The following is a 21,395-nucleotide window of genomic DNA, read 5'->3' as shown; positions in this document are numbered from 1 at the left end:
ATTAATGAATAAAATACTTCTCAATAATGAGCCTTCTAAATAATGGATGCAGACGGTGAATTTACCCTTATAAACTGTTCATCATTTCTTAAAAACAGACAGCAGGAATAAAGATTGTAATTTCCCTAGTTTTATTTTATACTCAGTGTGACTAAACCATTTATCTGCTGTGAATTGCATCACTTCCCACTTAGATGCTGATGTTATGATTTCAATCAATTCATCATCCAGCATGATTGATCACAATTGCTGGGATTTTATAAAAATCATTACAACCGTCGTTACCACAACTTAAAATGTTTCAAAAATATAAATGGTTGACATTAAAAGAAAAAGTAGAAAGTAGAAAAGTAAAAAGTAGCAGTTATAAAGTCTTTGAAAAAGAGAAACTTAGTGTTTGTGATAGGGCAAAATGTTTTGATGTCAGGAAAATTCAGATAAGCAATATCTTAAAAAGGCAAACTTGATATTCTAAAGTCATGGAGTGAAAATGACAATCAATTTAAGCAGACCTACATTTCCCAAAATGCCAGGTCTAGCAGTTGATAATTTTACTTACAAGTTTTTTTGCCAGGGTTGTGCAAAAACATTCTGGTCTCTAGAACTTTGTACTTGAGAAAGCCCTAGAAATTGCTAAAGAACTCTGTTATAATGAGTTTAAAGCTTCAGGGGGTTGGTTAGATAAATTTTGAATTAGACATAATGTTTCATTTGAAAATGTTTGTGGTAAAGCTGGGGCTACAGATGAGAATTTGGTGCTTTAAACACATTGTAATCGAGTACTTCAGCAATTTCTAGGGCTTTCTAGGTGAAAGGAAAAGTTAAATGAAATATGCATGAGTTACAATGAAAGAAACAGTTTTAAATGTGATGAGCGAGACTGGTCTTTTTTACTGGGCTTTACTTAGTAAAACAATATGTTTGAAAGAGGAAAATGTACAGGGAGGAAAATATCAAAAGAAAGACTGACTTATGTTGGCTGTGAATATGCCATGTGAATTTGGAAAACCAATAATAATCAGCAAAACTGCACATTGTTTTAAGGGCATGAACATAAATTCATTAGAAATTGTGTGGTATTCAAATAAAAAATCTTGGAAGACTTTGGATTGGTTGTTAAGTTTTGATCATAGAATGGCATAATAGGAAAGTCATACTATTCTTGAACAATGGAAAATACCACCCTAATATTGGCTTAGAAAATGTAAAATTGATATTTCTTCCACCAAATACTACTGCAGTATATCAACCGCTTGATCAGGGGATCATTCAGAACTTTAAAATTCAGTACAGAAAAAAGCTGTTAATGATATTTAATGTCAGTAATAAATGAAGTTATTGAACCATTTGAAAATTACAAAGATTACCCGAATATTGATGACACGCTCAAGACAGAGGATGTATAGATTAACATCCGTGATCTGGTTGCTGCCTCAGACTGGACTAATTTCACAATAAACAACAATGACTTGATGAGCCTGGATTTACCATCATGTGTAAGGAAGCAACGGGAGAGGTTAGAAAATTAGAGCAATATTTCTTACAGAAAGGATTACCAAAAGACATTATTTTAATATCAGAAGTGCAGTCACTTATTGAAAAAAATTTGTACCAGGACTTGGGTTTAAACTAAAGTAGACAGCTGTTTTAAACCATCTACTTATAAATAAATTTTACCTATCCATATTTGATTTTTACATGTGTTTTGATTGTTATTCTTGTATATACTGTAGCTTCTTTGATTAATATTTTTGTAGTTACATTGTTTTTTATTCCATTTTAGTACAGTAAATTAATTTTATTCTCTTGTGTTGTTGGTCAATTACAATTGTACAGAATTACTTTTTTTTATTCATTTATGAACATAGAGGACAGTGTTTTATATTCAGAAAAACAACAAAAAAGACTCAAATTTTTATTAAGTCATTTTAAGAAGCAACTCATTTTTTCTTTTTATTTTAATTTACACGAAGTAAATTTGCAATACTGTTGTTTTATTAAAGTACTTTTTTTTTACAATGACCATACGTATGGTACCATACCCGTATAATATTCACATTTTTCTGAATAGCGGACGCCTCTAAATAACAGACATTGTTGTTCTCCCTAGCCGTGTCTGATATTGGGAAGTTTTACTGTAGTTTCTCTAAGCTTTATTTAGAAGAGTTTATATTTTCTTTTGGTTTTTTCATTTATCAAAATTGGATAATCAGGTCTATAAAAAAGAGATATTTCATAGAACAGTGTATGTTTCACACTTTTCATAGGTTGGCTAGGGATTTAGCTTTTTTATAGCAACTATAATAGTGATAATACTGTGTTTGTAATTAAGGTTTTGTTCGTAAATTACTAATCTTCTTGTTTCTTCAAAAAACTCATTTTTCAGTTAGCTCTGATAGATAACCTTTGTGTGTTAACATTTCATCATATTGAAAATCATGCATGATATGCAGTTCTGAAAATTTCAAACAAGCATACAAAATTAATGACATTATTGATAATGTGTGACTGACTATTTAAATTTATCCTATCTTTAAAAGTTGTCGAACTGCTAACAGAATTTTAGTTTGGCTTTTAAAATAATTTATTTATTTTCTTAATTTAGTGGGAGCTTTTTACATTCCCATCTTGACTTGTTCAGTTTATATTCCACTTTTTGTTAATTTTAATTGTTTTCTTTCTTTTTAAACCTACCTTTACTTTTTTATGATTGAGATGAAAAATGCGTTTTTTTTTGTTACTGGTATGATTTGAATGTGATTTAAATGCATTCTTTTTTTTTCTTAAACTTTTCATTCTTTATTTACAACTTATTATTGTTTAGATATTTTTTCTGTGAGGATCTTTTTTGTATGTTAATGTTTATGAGGCTGGTTGAGGTATAAATGAACTCCATTTTGAGCACATAATATTAAACAAAACAGCCTGTCTGTCACTTCATGATATGTTGGGTGGGGATATCAGGAAAGGGAATAGTGGCCGGCTGGCGTTGTAAGATCCTCTCAGTGAATTACATATGATGTTTGAGAAACAAGACATATTGCATATGATGTTCAACATTATAAACAAGAAATGGCCATAAAAATACTATATTCCTTTTGATCATAATTAGATTTGGAATTTACTCACTAGGATACATTACATTAAAAAAAAATTGTAGAAAAAAGGATTAAGGGAAAAGGAAAAGGAAAAATTGTAGGAAAAAGGATTAATCTTTAAATTTCTTAAATTCAAATTAGTTCAGAAATTTACAAAAATATTTAAGGCAACGAAAATTGAAACAAATGAAATTTTAAATAACTTTTGAGGACACTTTCTGAAATTTCAAATGTGAAACTTCATTTTCGAACTTGTGGAAACTATTTTAAAAATTTTTATTTACTTGCCGAGATGATTATATTTTTGTTAAGATTTCTGGGATAAGAATTAAAGCGCATGAAACTAAAGCAACTGAATGTAATGTAATTTAGATTGTCTCTTCATATATTTGATTTTTAAGATGTAAATGCAATCTCTTAAGTTTTTAATTAACAGTGTTTTTCTATATTTGATTTATTTTTTAATTTCAGGTTCGTGAAGTTCAAAAAGAAGTTTCTAAATATGGTGGAGAAATATTTGGTATTAAAGCTAGTGTTATCAAGAGCAGAAAATTCAAAAAGTTCTAATTTAATTGTAATCTCTTATCTTAATTCCGCCTTTAAGAAAGATGGTAAATGAATAAATGTATTTTTGACAATATATCTTTTTATTTATTATTTAATAATTAAAATTTATTACACTGGATAGGTTACAGTCAGTATATCAGTAGCTTCAACATTTTAGTCTGTCATCATCATTAAAGAAGAGTCAACAATAAAATTTATACTTAGGAAAAATAATCTTGATGGTGTTTTTAATTAATTATTTATGTCTTATGTAACGTAAGAATTTCAATATTTGTTTTTTATGCTTGTTTAGAATTAAGGTTAGTCTTAGCAAATTTTTTAGAATTTGAGACAAATAGAAATAAAGTCCCCCTTGTGTCTTACCATTTCTAAGTCAATGAAAGGTACAGATCAATGCTGTTTTAAATGAATTGTCAATAGATGAGTGAACTACTACTATTACTCTGCCTTTGCTGTAGTACACGGCGGTGGTAGTATTTCTTGGCTCTTGAATGACAGATGGCAGCAGACCTTTCTTGATTCTTAGTGGTGAGTTAACATTTCATGTCAGCATTGTCTTATTGTGTCACAGTAAGACACAGATAACCAGGAAGGATGCATTTATTTCCAGCTAGATGGTGTATCACTTGCTCGCACATGTAGATCTAGTTATTTCTTCAGTAATCTTTTCTTAGGTTGTTAGATAAGTCGAGCTGACCCACTACATGGCCACTCAATTTGCTTTTATGGGATTCCATTTAAAAAACTATTTGTTTCTTCTGCTCTTAATTACCAATCTTACAGAACTAAAAAACTGAATCACAGTTGCAGAAATGACATCAGATTGGCTTTGAGTTTGGAAAGAAAAATCGATTTCAGATGGGATATGTGTCATCTCACTTATGGTACTTGCATCAAAGCATAATGATTACAGAAAATGTTTTTGCTAAAAATATTCTGAATAAAGTTTGTGCATTTCAAAGCCATTTTTAAATCTTCATCTATGATAAAACATATAAGGTATATTAAAGTATGGAATCAGCTTTGTATTTCAAGTCTGAAGGATACTATGTGGAAGAAACAAGTGAAGATCTACATTGTTACAAAATTATTACTTTGATTGTTTGAATTTTTTGTCTGCCATAATGAATCAAACTTTTATTTTTAAATAGGAAAGTGGCACATATGAAAGATTTTTCCGAGAAAAATGATGGTGATAAAATCATTCTAGTAATAAAAACAAGATAAAGCAGCCCATAATAACTTTTTTTATTACATATTACCTTGAGAATGATATCAGGTAACCAACTTTACAGGTATTAATGGTCCAAACACTATTAATAACAGCTTTCACCATACTAAATAACATTAATAATAATACTTGGTAACTAATAATTTTCAATGTTGCTATAAATTAAATGGTTACATCAATTGATATTAATTACTTTAATTATCACAATATTTAATTTAAAACTTTAGGTAAATGTTTTTGGTCCTAAAGTACTTAATACAATAAATTTTGGTAAACGTCTGAACAGTTAAAAAATTTTGAAATTTAAAAAATGTAAGAGTAGTAAATCAGCTTTACAACAGTGCAATTTGTTTTACCTTACAACAATATAAAAAAAAAAGTTATTAATTCTCATTTTGGCTCCTTAACATACAAATACCATATTTTATTGTCTCTCGAGTATTAGAGAATTAAATTGCGGAGGTTCAAATATTTGCTCTGTAGTATAAACTTTATTATTATCTTTGTTTTTACATTTAGTTTTATCAAATAATGTTTTACAAAAAACATTTACTGTTTACAAACAATGCATTCATTTACACTTAACAGTATGTTTTTCAAAAAGCACTCCATACACATATGAAAACCACAACTTACACACATAGTATTAACTTTTTTTGAGCGAGATTTCTTCCAAGAGTGGTAACTTTGTTTTTATAACATGGCTTGCATCTTCCATTTTTTGTTTTTGTAAGCACATGAGACTGACTAACTGTTTCAATGATTGCAGGCGCAAACAATGCTTTTACAAGTTCCTCTTTAAATGTAGTGATGTTCATTTTACTACCTGTTACTGTATTATAAATATTTACAGCATTTACCACTGAAGTTGTCAGAAGCAAATCAAAAATCACTTTTCTGTACCATTTAATGGACCTCCTTAAAGGATTGGAGTAAGATCCCAATTGATCAGACAAATCTATGTATGATTTTCCCCGGTTATAATCCACTACTGCTGCAGGTTTCAAAACTTCAGTTTTGCGATTAGTCACTACCAATTTGTTTGTATGTTTTGTAGTAACCATTAAAATGTCTCTCCTGGCTTTCCACTTAAGTACAACTACACCATTATTGTTTTTACTAGCAACACATTCTCCTCGATGAAGTTTCTTATTGATTACTTCAGGTGGATTAAATTTCCTATTTCTTCGAAGTGTGCCAACCAGATGTGTTCCATTGTCTAATAATTTCTCAGCAAGCTGAACACTGGAATAAAAATTGTCTGTAAATAATGTTCGACCACAATTCAGGTATGGTTCTGCTAACCCCATGACAATATTTTCTGACATAAGCCCTTCTTTTACTCCTCTCTCTTTACCACAGTATACTTTATATGACAGAGTATAAAAGTCTTTCACGCATAATTTAAATATTTTGATACCATACTTGTGTCTTTTACCCTTAATGTACTGACGGAAAAAAATTCTTCCTAAAAAAGGAACAATACTTTCATCTATACACATATCTTGTTCAGGCTCCACAACCATTTTAAAATTATAAACAACTTCATCTATAATTCCTTGTATTTTATGTAGCCTGTCATTACGTGCTGCATTTTCATTATTTGCGCAATGAAAGAAGCTCAGCAGTAATTCGAAGCGGTTTCTGCTCATTTGTTTACAAATTACTGAAATATATAAATCATCTGTTCGCCAATAATGGGCTATAGTAGCCATTGGATTCAACCCCATGTAAAGCACTATACCTAAAAATTGTTTAATTTCTACAACATCAGTTTCTTATTCTTGCATTTGGTGAAATGAACTTGCGGGACTGGATCTGCTGACCAGCATATCTATTAGTTTCGGTTACTAATTTTAATAAGATATTATCAGTCACAAATAATTTCCAAAAGTCAAAGGGTGATGCATGAGACATGGTTTCAATAATATCCATATTAATACCTAAATTTAGGTTATCTGGATTAAAAGTTATTTGAACAAGCATATTTTCTTCTCCTACAGGCCCCCATGAACACTTACCATCCACTTTTAGTGATGTAGTAGGACATCACTGACAGTAGGCATATCAACTCCAATGTTTACATCAACCGGTTGGAAAATATCTTTATTAACCACATCTCTCACTACAGGTAAATCTAATATGATCTCACTACCAATACCTAAATCTAATTTTGAATTACCAATATAAACATTTTGAAACTCTGTATCTTCATCAACAGCCTCTTCATTGTCAGTTTCCTCTTCATCATCAGAACTTACTTTTAAATCATCTTCCAATGTGAAATCTGGATAATACTGATTATCATCTACAAACAAACTTTCTTCATCACTAAAAGGTGATGTAGGCCTTTCTAGCAACTCAGCAATATGATTGTCATACATTTTCTTATTTTTATATAAAAAAATACTACAAAAAAGATCGTATACCAAACAAAAATAACTTTTTTCAAACCAAAACAGAACCACATAACCTCAACAATTCAAAACTAGGGAATACACAATGACTTGATTTCTTCGTCGCAAAGAGATACAAAATCGAATACCACAAACTTGTCAGTACTGTAAAATATGTACGTTTAAAAAATCTTATAAGAGCAACATAATTATAAAATATTGTAATTCATTAAATATTTATGGTACATAAATGCTAAACATACCATAATAATCTCTGAAAGTTTTTCTTCTAAAGAATATTATTTTCTGAGAAAACAATGTGGCCAAGATTTAGGTCTCATTACATTAAGAAATGAATACAGTGAGACCTGATTATAGGTCTCATGGCCTCAGGACACAACAACGTGAGACCTAATTTTAGGTCTCAAAAACAATTATTAAGAGTTTTTGATTTTTACATACTGCAGCCATAACTATTTATGTGAAACCTAAATTTAGGTCTCATGGCAGTCAACCTGCTAATGTGTATTTCTGTATATTTCACTTTCTTGTGGACACAATAACTGCCGTAATTTTACGCCAATCACTTTCAAATTTATACATAAAATATAACGACAAAAATCGGTCGAGTTTGTTAATGGGCAAAATCGGACCTAGATGAGTGGAAATGGTGGGGAGGGGTATTTTCGAAAAATTAAAAAAATCGCTATAACTTATTATTAAGTAAAATATCGAATTAGTTTAAAGTTCCTATTATTCTTTGGATAAGGGCCTAAAACTTATCCAAGTAAAGTTTTTGGATATTACCAATCATTGGCCCAGGGAGTGGAAAAATGGGGTTACAAGGACAAAAAAAATCATAGCTTCCTTAATAGGCACTAGATCGAATCTGTTTAAAGTTAGTCCTTTGAATACAGGGTGACTTAGGGAAAACGGACGGTTTTCAAATGAGCAGTACAAAGTTAATTTACAAAATAATATTATTTTACTGTTACACAAATAAAGGTTAAAACATATTATTTGGTTAAAAATAGTAATTTTTTGAAAATTATGTCACTCATGTGGTGGTCATCCATTTGAATGCAAGTTTCCAGCCTCTTTAGAAAATCATGCTCAACTCGGGTCAACATGTCTTGTTCAATCAAATGAACCTCTTCTGTAATTGCATCTTTCAAGTCTATTAAATTACGGGATTTGCGAGCATAAACACGATTTTTCAAATATTCCCACACGAAATAGTCACAGGAGGACAAATTCAGTGACTTGGCGGTCACGGTACGTCACCAAAATGCGAAATCAGTTCGCCTGGAAACACGTTTCTCACAACTGCCATCGATGTGCGGGCAGTGTGCGCTGTGGCACCATCCTGTTGGAAATAAACGTTTCTCGTCTTTAATTCTCGCCTCTGAAGTTTTGGTGTGAGAAATGTATGGAATGTAGCAGTGTGAGTTCATTGTCACCGTGACGCGATTTTCCTCGAAAAAAATACGGCCCGATTACTCCAAAACGGGCAACCACACACCAAACAGTAACTTTCGAGAGTGGAGAGGTTTTTCATTAACGTTACAGGGATTTTGAGGGGCCCAGTAAAGTTTTGTTTTTTTACAGAGTCGTTCAGGTGAAAATGAGCTTCGTCGCTCATTAACAGTATTGCATTAGGGTTATCATTAAACGACACTTGAATACACACTGCGAAGTCTTTTCTTTGTTCATAGTCCCCCATTTTGAGTTGCTGGACCACCTGCATTTTATACGGATGGAATTTCAAATCAAGTTGTAAAATCTTCCTCGCACAGCCACGGCTCATTTTTTTTGGGGGGGGGGGGGGCGAAAAATGCCTGCGCGTTATCATCGCCCGGAATTTTTTTTATTAAAAAATAAAGATAATCTAAAAGATAAATAGAACTTACAACTAATATCACAGATAAAATCTAAAATAAAACCAAAAGTGAATAGAATTTAACAAAGTCCGAGATGGGTGTAAAGGACCCATTCTCGGATAACAAAAAGACTAAAAAGAAAACAAAACCATAAAAGATCTAACATAAAAAATATACACGACAATATTACATTTTTTGTATTAAGGCCAGTACTGCGCAGAAATCGAAGCATCCGGTTTAAAATTTCATTATCATTGTACAAGTCAACACGGATGTTTCTTGGTAGATTAAATTTACGACGCAACGCCGCATAACGTATGCAATCTATGAGTATGTGGTGCACAGTCATGTGTGCGTGTCTCCTGACATCAGGTACTCGTGTGTGACCCTCGTATGTCCTATTCGCAATCGACAGAGGACTACTTCCTCACGCCGAGTTTTTCTGCATGAGGAGTCCCATGGCAACGCAGAATCTTTAATCTGCCGGAGTTTATTATCAACGGTAGCCGTCCAGTCACCTTGCCACCTTGCTCTTAGTGATTGTTTTATATAATTAATAAAATCAGAAGTAGCAATTCGGTGAAAGGAGGCTGATTACACGCTTCTTTGGCAGCGGAATCTGGATGTTCATTACCTGGAATCCCTACGTGGCTAGGGACCCAGGAAAAACTTACTTCTGTGTTGCGATTGTTCAACTCAGCGATTGCGTTGTAAATTTAAATGACGATAGGATGTTTGGAGAGCACTACACGAGTCACTGCAAATAAGAATATTTCTGTATTTAGGGTTAATGATATTTAGAGCCTTATTTATAGGGTATAGTTCAGCGGTAAACACACTCGTAATACCGGATAGACCAAACATATAAGTTCTTTCATTGACAACAAACGCACAACCAACGGTATCGTTTTGTTTCGATCCATCAGTGTATACCACCGCGTCTGGGTTCATCTTGGAGAAAACACACTGAAACATTTGCTGGAAGACAGTAGGTAGTATTGATTGTTTGTTGTATGTCATAAGGTCAAAAATAAAATTTATACGGTTTATTCCCCACGGAGGATAACCACGGCTCCTGTTTGGTTTTCGTGCATGTCTGCGTACAGATCGACTCGGACTCCTGATTAGTGCCGCTCTCATTCTGGCGATGTTTTCGGGCACCCTTACGTCCGAAAACAACATTGCAGTACCTGGTAGCCTTTTCTTTGTTATTGTTCCTGTTCTGAATGCCTCAACCCATCTTAACAACATATTTTGGTTTGGAACTGTGCTATTCTTCCGACCTATGTTGAGTGGCAACAATAGATCCGCTGTGTTGTGACAATGGACTCTTTATTTCGAATAAAAGTATCGCATGCTAAAACACGATGCTGTATCGTCCACTATTCCATTGTGACTAAAATGGTAGGCCGCACTCAAGTGAATTACCTAACAATCTCCCAACCACCTGTAACAAAAATGCACAAAATGAAACGATTTTTGATATGACCAACTCTTGCCACAAGAGATGACCAAAATATTGTTAAAATTGTAAGAAGAGGCTTCATATATGCTAAACATCTGAAACTTTTTTACATATGAAGCCACTGTTGTATTGAGTGAATTTGAAGTAAACGAATTTAAACTGCCATGAATTAGTACTGTGTATATTTTAATTTTTGAAAGTGAAAATATTTTATTGCCTAGAAGTGTGATTGTTCTGTGTGTTATCCTTGGTTAATGTGAAAGTTTATAAATATGCCTAGACTTAAAAAGAAAAGTTACCAACAGCGAAAAAACTCCAAACAGGTTAATCAATATTTGGCAAGGGAATGTGAGGACATAGATAAAGATAATTTGAGCCCCAGTCATCAGAGGGAGGGTCATCTTCAGCAGGTCAAGGAAAATCAGTAGAAATACCTTATGACACAGGCAAAGGGTGCTATTCAATGTGAGCGGGAAAAGTCATTCTAACAGAAGCATCTTCTTTCTCCTACCAAATGCAGTATTTACCAAATGTGCGACATGTCATGCTACTGCAAACATCTTCTTTCTCCTATGAAACGTGCTATTCACCATGAGCGTGAAAAGTCTTCCAACAGAAATGGCTCTAATCACCTTGTAAACAAGCTCATCATATTCACCAAATTAATAGAAATCAACAGGAGCGTCTTTGCGTTGTGGGAAACGTGAAGAGTACTTTGAAAGATTATGGCAATACCAACTTACAAATCGCCACAGAGAAAATAAAACACCTGGCGAGGTTACGAAAAGCTCAAGAACAATGCTTGAGGGATCCTGTGAGCCGTATTTTGCACATAGCGAGAGTTTTGTCATCAAAAGTAATGAGAGAAAACAAAAAGAAATTAGAATACAGGAAAAAACTGTACAAAATCTTCCCTGATGAAAAGAAGTAGACCTACAGCAATGTCACGTTACAAGAGAGATATTCAAGACTTGGAATCAATACTGTACAAACATCATTTTACATATGATTTCTTTTGGCCTAAATCGATAGGAAGATAAGGTAATAGATTTTTCTTTTGGTATATTCAAACAAGGTTGAGTATGTAATGTAAGTTGTAATATATGTGACATATAAAGTAATATATAATATAATAATAGTATAATAATATAATATATACATAGCTATAAAAGAGAAGTAGTAATGTGAGCAAAGTAGGCCTATTGTACTTTCAAATCATATTCTCAATATCACTGTTGTTAAATTTATACATGTCTTTAAATAAAACATTCTGAAAACATTGTCTTTTTTATTAATACAAAGAGACAAACCTAGAATCTCCCACTAATCCTCAAATAGGTATGTTATCAGGCAGTTCAGGAAATATCATAAGGAAGTCTTGATAAATTTAGTCTAATGAGAAAATGTAGTATCCGTAAAACATGGAAAGTAATATTTGATACGAGCTCGTACCATCCGAGTTTTCGCCTACCCCTATTTAGCCCTGGTGAAATTTACCTCCGCCTACTGGCATGCTAAAAAGAACTTTTTTTTGTTCACATTATTCTAAACTTGTCATTCTAATTCAGATGTTATTTATGAAATGATTCTTTCAAGGTCTAGTATACTGATGTCCCTCATAAAAATTATTTAATTAGGGCAATTCATAAATTCTTGTATTAATATGTAAATTACTAACTTACGTTGTTGCAAAAGAATAAAACTAATGAAAAAAAAAAGTACTATTTGTTTCTGATAAGACAGAATAAGTTTTAGAGAATTATGACATGGCTAGTTTGTATATTATCTTTTTATTTTTACAAACGTAAATTATACAATTTTTTTGCACATAGTTGTACAAGTCTTATATATATATATATTTTTTTTTATGTACTACTTATATTGTTTTTCTGTTTGTTATTTATACCAATTTTATTTTTGATGGTTTTTTCAAAATTAATTATCTATTTTAGTTAGTCAATGTAGTGGCATTATTACTTTCCTGGTTATAGTTCTGTTACTACTATAGCAGCATAGGAAGTACAGTGATAAGCCAAAATTTTGGGTATCAGATTTTATGCATATGTCAAAGATTCAAGATCCTCCAAACAAAAAAATTTAAAAAAAACTTAATAGAAATTTGCACAAAACATACCTGTGTACATATGTGTATTTTGATTAATATCTGCTGATGACCTGAATTACCCAAAATGTAAAAAAAAAATGTTAAAGATGTAAAAACTCAGCAGAGTTTTTACATCGCTTTCTCATCGCATCTCATCAATTACTTGAAATAGTGTATATTTTAATATTAATTTAAAAATAAATATTTTAAAGATTATTCTGAAGATTAAATTGTTTCAGGATAATAAAAATGCAATTAATCACCAATAATAAAATATTTAGGAATTTAAATTTTTCATACAGGAAAGTGTTATATAAATATAATTTTTCTTTGCATAAATATTAACATTAAGCTAAGAAAGAAAATAATAAATTATTATGGAACTGACTTTCATTCAGTAGGGTAACAACACCAAATTGTCAAAAATATGTATCATTAACTTCATTTTTAATGAAGATAATTCTTAGTATTCACCATAAAGTTACAAGCAACAACCTATGTCCGAACGATGGTTTTTTTTTTTAATTTGTCGATTTGCTCCCTAAAACAAGCTATTTGAATAGGTAAAAAGAAATTAAAATGTGTTTTATTTTCTTTAAGAGTATTGACAGTTGGTCAGGCCAAGTAATCCTAGTAATGTTGTACATTTAAATTCAATATACTTTTATTACAGTATTGTTGGCATTCAAATTCAGACAAAAATAATTTATTCATGACTTACTAACTAATACCTGAAAATATGCGTAAAAAGTTGATGAAACACCATTTGGAAGGAAACCAATTGAATTATACTGATAAATAATATTCTTTTCAAGCTGAAAAGGTAATATAAGTATGGGTATTATTTAAAAAGTAAACTGTCAAACAGTATACATAAATCAGAATATTTGTGAATATAATAAGTGAATATTGTTTTTAGGAATAAATTGCTATTATTTTTTTATGCACATTCAAAAAAATAAATACATGGAATGTCATGTTTATAAAAAATCTGTTTAAGGAATCATATTTATGGACAAAACAAACAAAATCTGACAGCCCAATAACTTTGACAATATATTGTCAGGGTTATCATTATATATATATATATATATATATATATATATGCACAGTATATATGAAAAGTTTCCAAACTAAATACAATAAAAATACAGATTTAAAGTTAAACAAATTTACTCACATCAGCCCTCTACATAGAACCCTTCTCTAGTTATGTACTACAACTAGAGAAGTACATAAAGTAATAAAACGCATCAGGCGTTTTATAATTCAGAATAGAATTTAGAATTCACGGTTTGACCAGTTGGGACAAATTCATGATGAACCAGGCCGTTTGAGTCAAAATATGCAATCAACATAGTTTTCACTCTTGATTTTTGCTGCCTGACTTTCGCCGGTCTTTGTGCTCCAGGACTCAACCAAGCAGCGGATTAATCCTTCGTTTGCGGATCATACATGAAGCACCAGCTTTCATCCCCAGTTATAATTGTTTGTAAAAAAATTTGGGTTGCTATTGGCAGTTTCAAAGAAGTCTTGAGCGCAAGAAAGATGCACCTGTTTTTGTTGTTCGTTCAAGAAGTGTGGAACGAAACGAGATCTTACCTTTCGATGGTTCATTTTTTTTGTTAGAATTTTACCTACTGCGTCTATACTGAGAAGCTCTTCTGCTATGGTCCGAAGGGTAAGATGAGGTGATTCGAACAAGAACGCGCGCACTTTCGCAACGTTATTTTCGTGAACAGCTGTTGATGGCCACCCGCTTCGTTCGTCGTCATCCAACGACTTTCTACCGTCTTTAAACCGCTTTCACCATGTGTGTGTATTACGAGATATGGCTTCATCACCAAATGCTTGCTGTATCATAGAATAAGTTTCAACGAAAGATTTTGAAGTCGAACACAAAATTTTGTCGCGAGCTCGCACATCTTCTTTTTCCTGTTTAGCCTCCTGTAACTACCGTTTAGATAATTCTTCAGAGGATGATATGTATGAGTGTAAATGAAGTGTTAGTCTTGTACATTCTCAGTTCGACCATTCCTGAGATGTGTGGTTAATTGAAACCCAACCACCATACAACACCGGTATCCACGATCTACTATTCAAATCCATGTAAAAATATCTGGCTTTACTAGGATTTGAACGCTGTAACTTTCGACTTCCAAATCAGCTGATTTGGGAAGACGCGTTAACCACTACACCAACCCGGTGGGTGTGCGCGAGCTCGCACAAGGTCACATGAACACAACATACGCGACCGAATGAATATAACTCGAGACTGGATGATGACGTTTTGTACACACACTCGTCAGGTATCATACTACAAAGTTCCTTGGTTTTCTGAAAGATGGTGGCTCTTATATCGACCGCAGAAATTTAGTTCGAGAACTTTTCAGACCTACTATGTATATATATATTTAACAAAAGACACAGTTATTTATTTATTTATTTTTTTTGTTATTAAAGAGCGAGCATCAACAGCTATGGTCATTAGCCTGGCAGAAATTGGTAGCGTATGAAGAGATGTCATGCCTGACCAGGATTCGAACCCGGGACCACTAGAACAGAAAATATTAAAACCAAAGAAAGAATAAAAATATTAAGAGAAGATGATAAATATAAAAAGGAAGAAAATTTTAAAACCAAAGAAACAAAAAATTAAGAGAGGATGATGAATTTAAAGTTAAGAGAAATTTTGAAAATTATAGAACATGCTTTCAAGTGGTGGCTGTCGAGAAAGGCAGCCACCTTAAATTGCACCTAAATGTTTTTATTGAAAATTTAAATATTTTTTTGTCATTGTACTCTAAGTAGTGCAAAATTAATTCATTAAAATTTAAAAAGCCCATGGCATGTTTGAAATAAAAAATCTGTCAAGGGTTATTTCAGAAAATTTATGCAATCCTTTGTCAGCAGTTTTTAGATGTTTGGTTGATTTCTCTGGTGGTTCATTCATTAAAATAAAAATTGGTGGTTAAGTTTATTTTGTAATTATTATTTCTATTTTTGTAATAAGAGTTGTCGTTTTATATCTTCTTCATAATTAACAATGGCTACAATTTTATTTGGTGGTAAGTTCTCATTTTTTACCTATTTTTTTGTTACTTTTTATTTTATTTGGTCAAATAGGTTGTTCAATAAAATTCTCTCTTTCCATGCTTGTAAATTCTGTTGATTTACTGTATTAAATCACTTAATTTACAAAATTCTGCATTTTATTAGCCTTCCTTTATGTGTTTTTTTAAAATCTTATGCCAGTACTCTAGTACAGTTAGACCTATAAGTATGAAAGGTGGGCTCCAATTCTGAAAGAAGTGAGAAAATATAGTGTGTATTGATTCCATTGCAGTTTATGCTTTTGAAAATGCAATACAGAACTAAAGACAAATTTTACATGGAATAAATATTAGAAGAAAAAATAAAGATGTTAAGATTTGTTCATGGCACTGTTCTTTTAACACAAATGAAAGATTATTTAGAAGAAATTCTGGTGGCATGGATTTATTTCTAGGAGAAAATTTCAGTTTGAAAATAAGCAATAATAAAACAAAAATAATGAAAATTAACAGAAAGGAGGATAATGAAGAATTAAATAGTAAGGTATTTGAACACATTTATACCAGAAGTTGTAAATTTTATTATTTATGGATTTGTAAAATTACAAATGATGGATGAAGTATGCGGTCATCAAAGCTAGACTAGAAAGCTTTCATGCATAAAAGAAAGTATTTATATCTATAAGATAGTATTAAATATAAATCTAAGAATTAGAAAAGAATTCTTAAAAATGTTTGTGAGGAGTTTATGGCGTGCTGGAGCTTTATGTTGGCAAAACATGGAACATTATAAAACAGAAAGGTAAAGAATAGAGGCGTCTGAAATGTGGTGTTAGAGAAGGACGATGAAAGTTAGATGAGTATATATATATATATAATGATAACCCTGACAATATATTGTCAAAGTTATTGGGCTGTCAGATTTTGTTTGTTTTGTCCATAAATATGATTCCTTAAACAGATTTTTTATAAACATGACATTCCATGTATTTATTTTTTTGAATGTGCATAAAAAAATAATAGCAATTTATTCCTAAAAACAATATTCACTTATTATATTCACAAATATTCTGATTTATGTATACTGTTTGACAGTTTACTTTTTAAATAATACCCATACTTAATATTACCTTTTCAGCTTGAAAAGAATATTATTTATCAGTATAATTCAATTGGTTTCCTTCCAAATGGTGTTTCATCAACTTTTTACGCATATTTTCAGGTATTAGTTAGTAAGTCATGAATAAATTATTTTTGTCTGAATTTGAATGCCAACAATACTGTAATAAAAGTATATTGAATTTAAATTTACAACATTACTAGGATTACTTGGCCTGACCAACTGTCAATACTCTTAAAGAAAATAAAACACATTTTAATTTCTTTTTACCTATTCAAATAGCTTGTTTTAGGGAGCAAATCGACAAATTAAAAAAAAAAACCATCGTTCGGACATAGGTTGTTGCTTGTAACTTTATGGTGAATACTAAGAATTATCTTCATTAAAAATGAAGTTAATGATACATATTTTTGACAATTTGGTGTTGTTACCCTACTGAATGAAAGTCAGTTCCATAATAATTTATTATTTTCTTTCTTAGCTTAATGTTAATATTTATGCAAAGAAAAGTTATATTTATATAACACTTTCCTGTATGAAAAATTTAAATTCCTAAATATTTTATTATTGGTGATTAATTGCATTTTTATTATCCTGAAACAATTTAATCTTCAGAATAATCTTTAAAATATTTATTTTTAAATTAATATTAAAATATACACTATTTCAAGTAATTGATGAGAGAGTCCTCTTGTTTATTAATCAGATTATCTAGGTAGAAAAAAATAAAACTAATTTATTGATTTGTCATTAAATTTAAACAATATGTTATAACCAACTGTATATTTCCATCTGATTTATGTTTATATTCCACGAATTTAAATAAATTTTTTTTCCATAAATATTAAATAAGAAAAAAAAACAGAATGAAGAAATTAACTTTGTCTTAAAATTAATCTTTGTTTGTTTTCTCATCAGCTGTTTAACAATATGTCATCATTCTCTTCAAAATTTGGAAGTAATTCCATTTTTATCATCTAAATTTCGGTTAAGCAATGTTTCACTAATTTGGAAAAGTATGAGAAATTTTTGTAAGTAAATGCACATATACATTTATCATTATTTTTACCTATATTTTATTTTATTACTAAGAGTTTCATGAATGTAAAAATCATTTATTTAAATTTTTTGTTTGAGAATGATTTAGCTGATGAAGAATATCATATTGTAAGAAACAATATTGTAAGTAAAAGTTGGAAAAAAATTGTTATAAAAGTTTAATATTTATGATAATCCACTAATTTCAGCTTGAGATCATTATTTCATCCTGGTGTCTGATACAAATAATTTTGTTGGATGGATTTAAAATATTTTTTTTTTTTAGATTAGTTCCCTGCAATGGAGTTTTAAAGTTAATCTAATTCTCAGATATTTTGATGAATTACTAATTAAAAGTGAGAAAATTGCATTTAATTTGGTATTCATTTTAAAATTGAAATTACATTTAAATTAGGAGGTAGCACATATACTATTTCTCCACATTACTGGTTCTATTATTTCCTACTCGTACCTGTATATTACACATGTCAAATCCAGTTCTATAACTACAAATATCTTAAATATTATTTAGATTTATGATGTCTGTATGGAAAAATAGCCCTACAGTTATTGAATCAATAAGTAGTTTGGGTCAACAATAAGTAGTTTGACTTTATTCTCCTATAAATTAATATGCTACTTAAATTATTATGCTACTTATCCAGGAAACAAAATCTTCACCATAGCTACATTGTTTCTTTATTCAATCACCTTTGTTGCTGATTGTCATTTGTTTTTCAATTTTTTTTTTTGTTTTTATATATTGTCTATAATGTTATCTCTTTTCCATTCTTTTCTGTTTGCATTACACATTCAAACAGGAAGTTTGACCAGAATATAATTTCTCATAAAAATTACTTAAAATACATATGTGAATTTGTGAAGTGCATTGTGATTCTGGTTTGCATTTTTCTCCTTTAAATATAAATTTGAATACATTTTGACTATACTAGGATTCTGTAAATATTTCCCCATACTTAATTTTTCATGTATAGAATAAAATTAAAATTATAAAAATACATATGGAGATGTAATATGAAAATATGGTGTACATATTAAAATTATTGCAAAGCATGACTTCTGAATCTAAGAAAGACCTATAAATAAATGTCTTGAAATAGTTTACAAATTTCAAGTGGCTTTGGCTTTATTTTTAGTTTAAAATGTGTATTGATTGCGTTGCATTTTACTAGTAGTTTTATATAACTACTGGAAGTTTAATAGATTTGTTTAATTTAGAGTGATTGTCTGATCATAAATTGTTTGAAATATTCTAGGTGGAGTACTAAATGGCCTGTCAATTTAATTCAGCTGTTGTTCCACAGAACAGTAAGTAATTTAATATATTTTTTAGTAGTATAATAGTATTAATTACAAATGAATTTGCACAGCCCAGCCCATATAATTTTTAAATAGAAAAAGTTTTGTCTGAAACAAATTAATATAAATAATATAATCTTCAGTAAAATAAAATTTTTGAACTTCAACTCAGGCTGAAGGTAAATCCTGTTAAAGCTGAATTTACAGTATACTCCAGTATCTGTTTAAATACAAAGATCTTTTGTAGTAAGTATTAGTCTATGTACCAACCTGTTACATACCAAACATTTTGATATTTTAAATACATATATTTCTGCAGACATGTTAGAGCTCATTTATGAATTTTTCAAGAAAACTTCATTCTCTAGACACTATTTGCATTAAATATTGCAATAATTTCGTTAATGTTCTTTCAATGCATAAGTTGCAATTTTGTCTTAAAAAAACTTGATTAAATCAAGGTGGTGTTAAAATTGCCACAATGGTAAAACAACCATTTAAATTTTTTTAAGATAATGGCCCAGAGATTCCCTATTAATAAAATACATCATTTTAAAGCTTGTTTCCATGATGTTAGGTGATGGGAATCACAAACTTAATTTGAGAAATCATAGCAACATTTTCAGATGGAACTATATTTGAGTTGAATACATATTAATCCCATTGAAGTTTCTACTAATTAGTTGTGAGAAAGGTCTTCTGAAGAAAAATTACCATGTATATTTGCTTATTTGAACTTAATCATTCATTTATTATAATTTTTACACTTGGCTGGTGGCAGTAAAATTTTAGAAATTAATAAATTGAATTTCCAATTGCAAAAAACTACCAGCAGTTAAGTTAAAATCATAACAAAAACAATATTGCTTACCGATAACTATATACACTTGCTGATGACTATGAATATACTTGCTGATGACTGAATGGAATTTGCTTACTTGTCGATGACTATGAATGGAATATGCTTGCTTGCACGGTGACTATGAATGCAGTATGCTTGCTTGCCCGGTGACTATGAATGCAGTATGCTTGCTTGCCCGGTGACTATGAATGCAGTATGCTTACTTGGCAGATATTACACTACACAATGCAAATAAATTAAACAACACTACACAAATAAATACCAACACACTACACTATATTGATTACAATGCAAATAAATACTATACAACACACTACTCTATTGCAGTACAATGCAAATACAACATACTGCACTAAAATTTACTTACTTGCCAATGACTATGAATGGAGAATATACTTACTTGCAGATACTACAACATGCTACATTACATTACACTACACTGCAATACAATGCAAATAAATACAACACACTACACTGCAATACAACACAGCACATCATTAATATTAAAATATATTCTACACTGAATAACTTAAAATCATGGAAGTAAAACACAATTTTAATAAATACCAGTTGATTTTTTTTCAAATAAAACAACTTTATTGCAAATTTTATGTTTTTAATATACACATTACTCTGAAGACAAAGAATACCAAGGGTCTCTTTGTATGCATAGAGTACAAAGAGTACTTTGTTTTTGTTGTACATAATCAAATATATTGTTTTTCAAAAATTTGACCCTGAAGTAACATTAATTTGAGATTAGTTATATGTATTTAGGAAACTGAATCTTACTCTAATGAACTTTTATAGAATAAATAGTTTTTGCTTGTAACAGAATAGAATTTTCAAGTGAAAAAAAGGATAATAAGGATATATATTTAATTTTTTGACTTTTATTAAGTATTTTAACTTTTTTGCTTTGCTGTATTTGTAGGAATCTTCTCCAATCTAATCTTCTCCAATCTATTTAATCTTCCAATCTTCTCCAGTGACTTCTAGCCATGGAGCTTATGCTCTTTGGAATGTTTCTGAGACAGTTACTTTTTATGCATAAATTTTCCCTCAATTTCACAGGATAATCTGGTTTCTCCATTCTATGGTTTTTACAATACCATTATAAAATTTGAATAATTAAGAAACAATCTTGCTAATAAAGTAATTTTAAAAACATTACTCATTTTGAACATTGAGAGCTTTGACATATGTTGGGTATTGTAAACTATGTTTAAGGGTGATAAATATGGTGATTGGTGGGAAATTT

General features: G+C 30.4%; 2 protein-coding genes across 4 annotated transcripts in view; both read left to right on the top strand.

Moving 5' to 3' along the window:
- The window catches only part of Sas10 (UTP3 small subunit processome component Sas10), a 54,897-nt gene extending 51,157 nt beyond the window's left edge, over positions 1-3,740 (top strand). For both annotated transcript variants that reach the window (XM_075366612.1, XM_075366611.1), the window contains one exon: positions 3,570-3,740. In XM_075366612.1, the coding sequence (XP_075222727.1) occupies positions 3,570-3,665 (96 nt within the window). In that variant the 3' untranslated portion in view covers positions 3,666-3,740. The remainder of the gene's footprint in view (positions 1-3,569) is intronic.
- LOC142325182 (uncharacterized) overlaps positions 3,575-21,395 on the top strand; it is a 28,621-nt gene continuing 10,800 nt past the window's right edge. Inside the window, exons 1-3 of one of the 2 annotated variants that reach the window (XM_075366609.1) lie at positions 3,673-3,709; positions 17,833-17,945; positions 19,230-19,281. In XM_075366609.1, the coding sequence (XP_075222724.1) occupies positions 19,242-19,281 (40 nt within the window). In that variant the 5' untranslated portion in view covers positions 3,673-3,709; positions 17,833-17,945; positions 19,230-19,241. Of the gene's footprint in view, positions 3,710-17,832; positions 17,946-19,229; positions 19,282-21,395 lie in introns of both variants that reach the window. The other variant, XM_075366610.1, reaches the window with a different exon arrangement.

The sequence above is a fragment of the Lycorma delicatula genome, chromosome 5 (genome assembly GCF_047948215.1).
Source record: "Lycorma delicatula isolate Av1 chromosome 5, ASM4794821v1, whole genome shotgun sequence".
Taxonomy (NCBI): Eukaryota; Metazoa; Arthropoda; class Insecta; order Hemiptera; family Fulgoridae; genus Lycorma; species Lycorma delicatula.
This window is presented reverse-complemented; position numbering and strand designations above follow the sequence as displayed.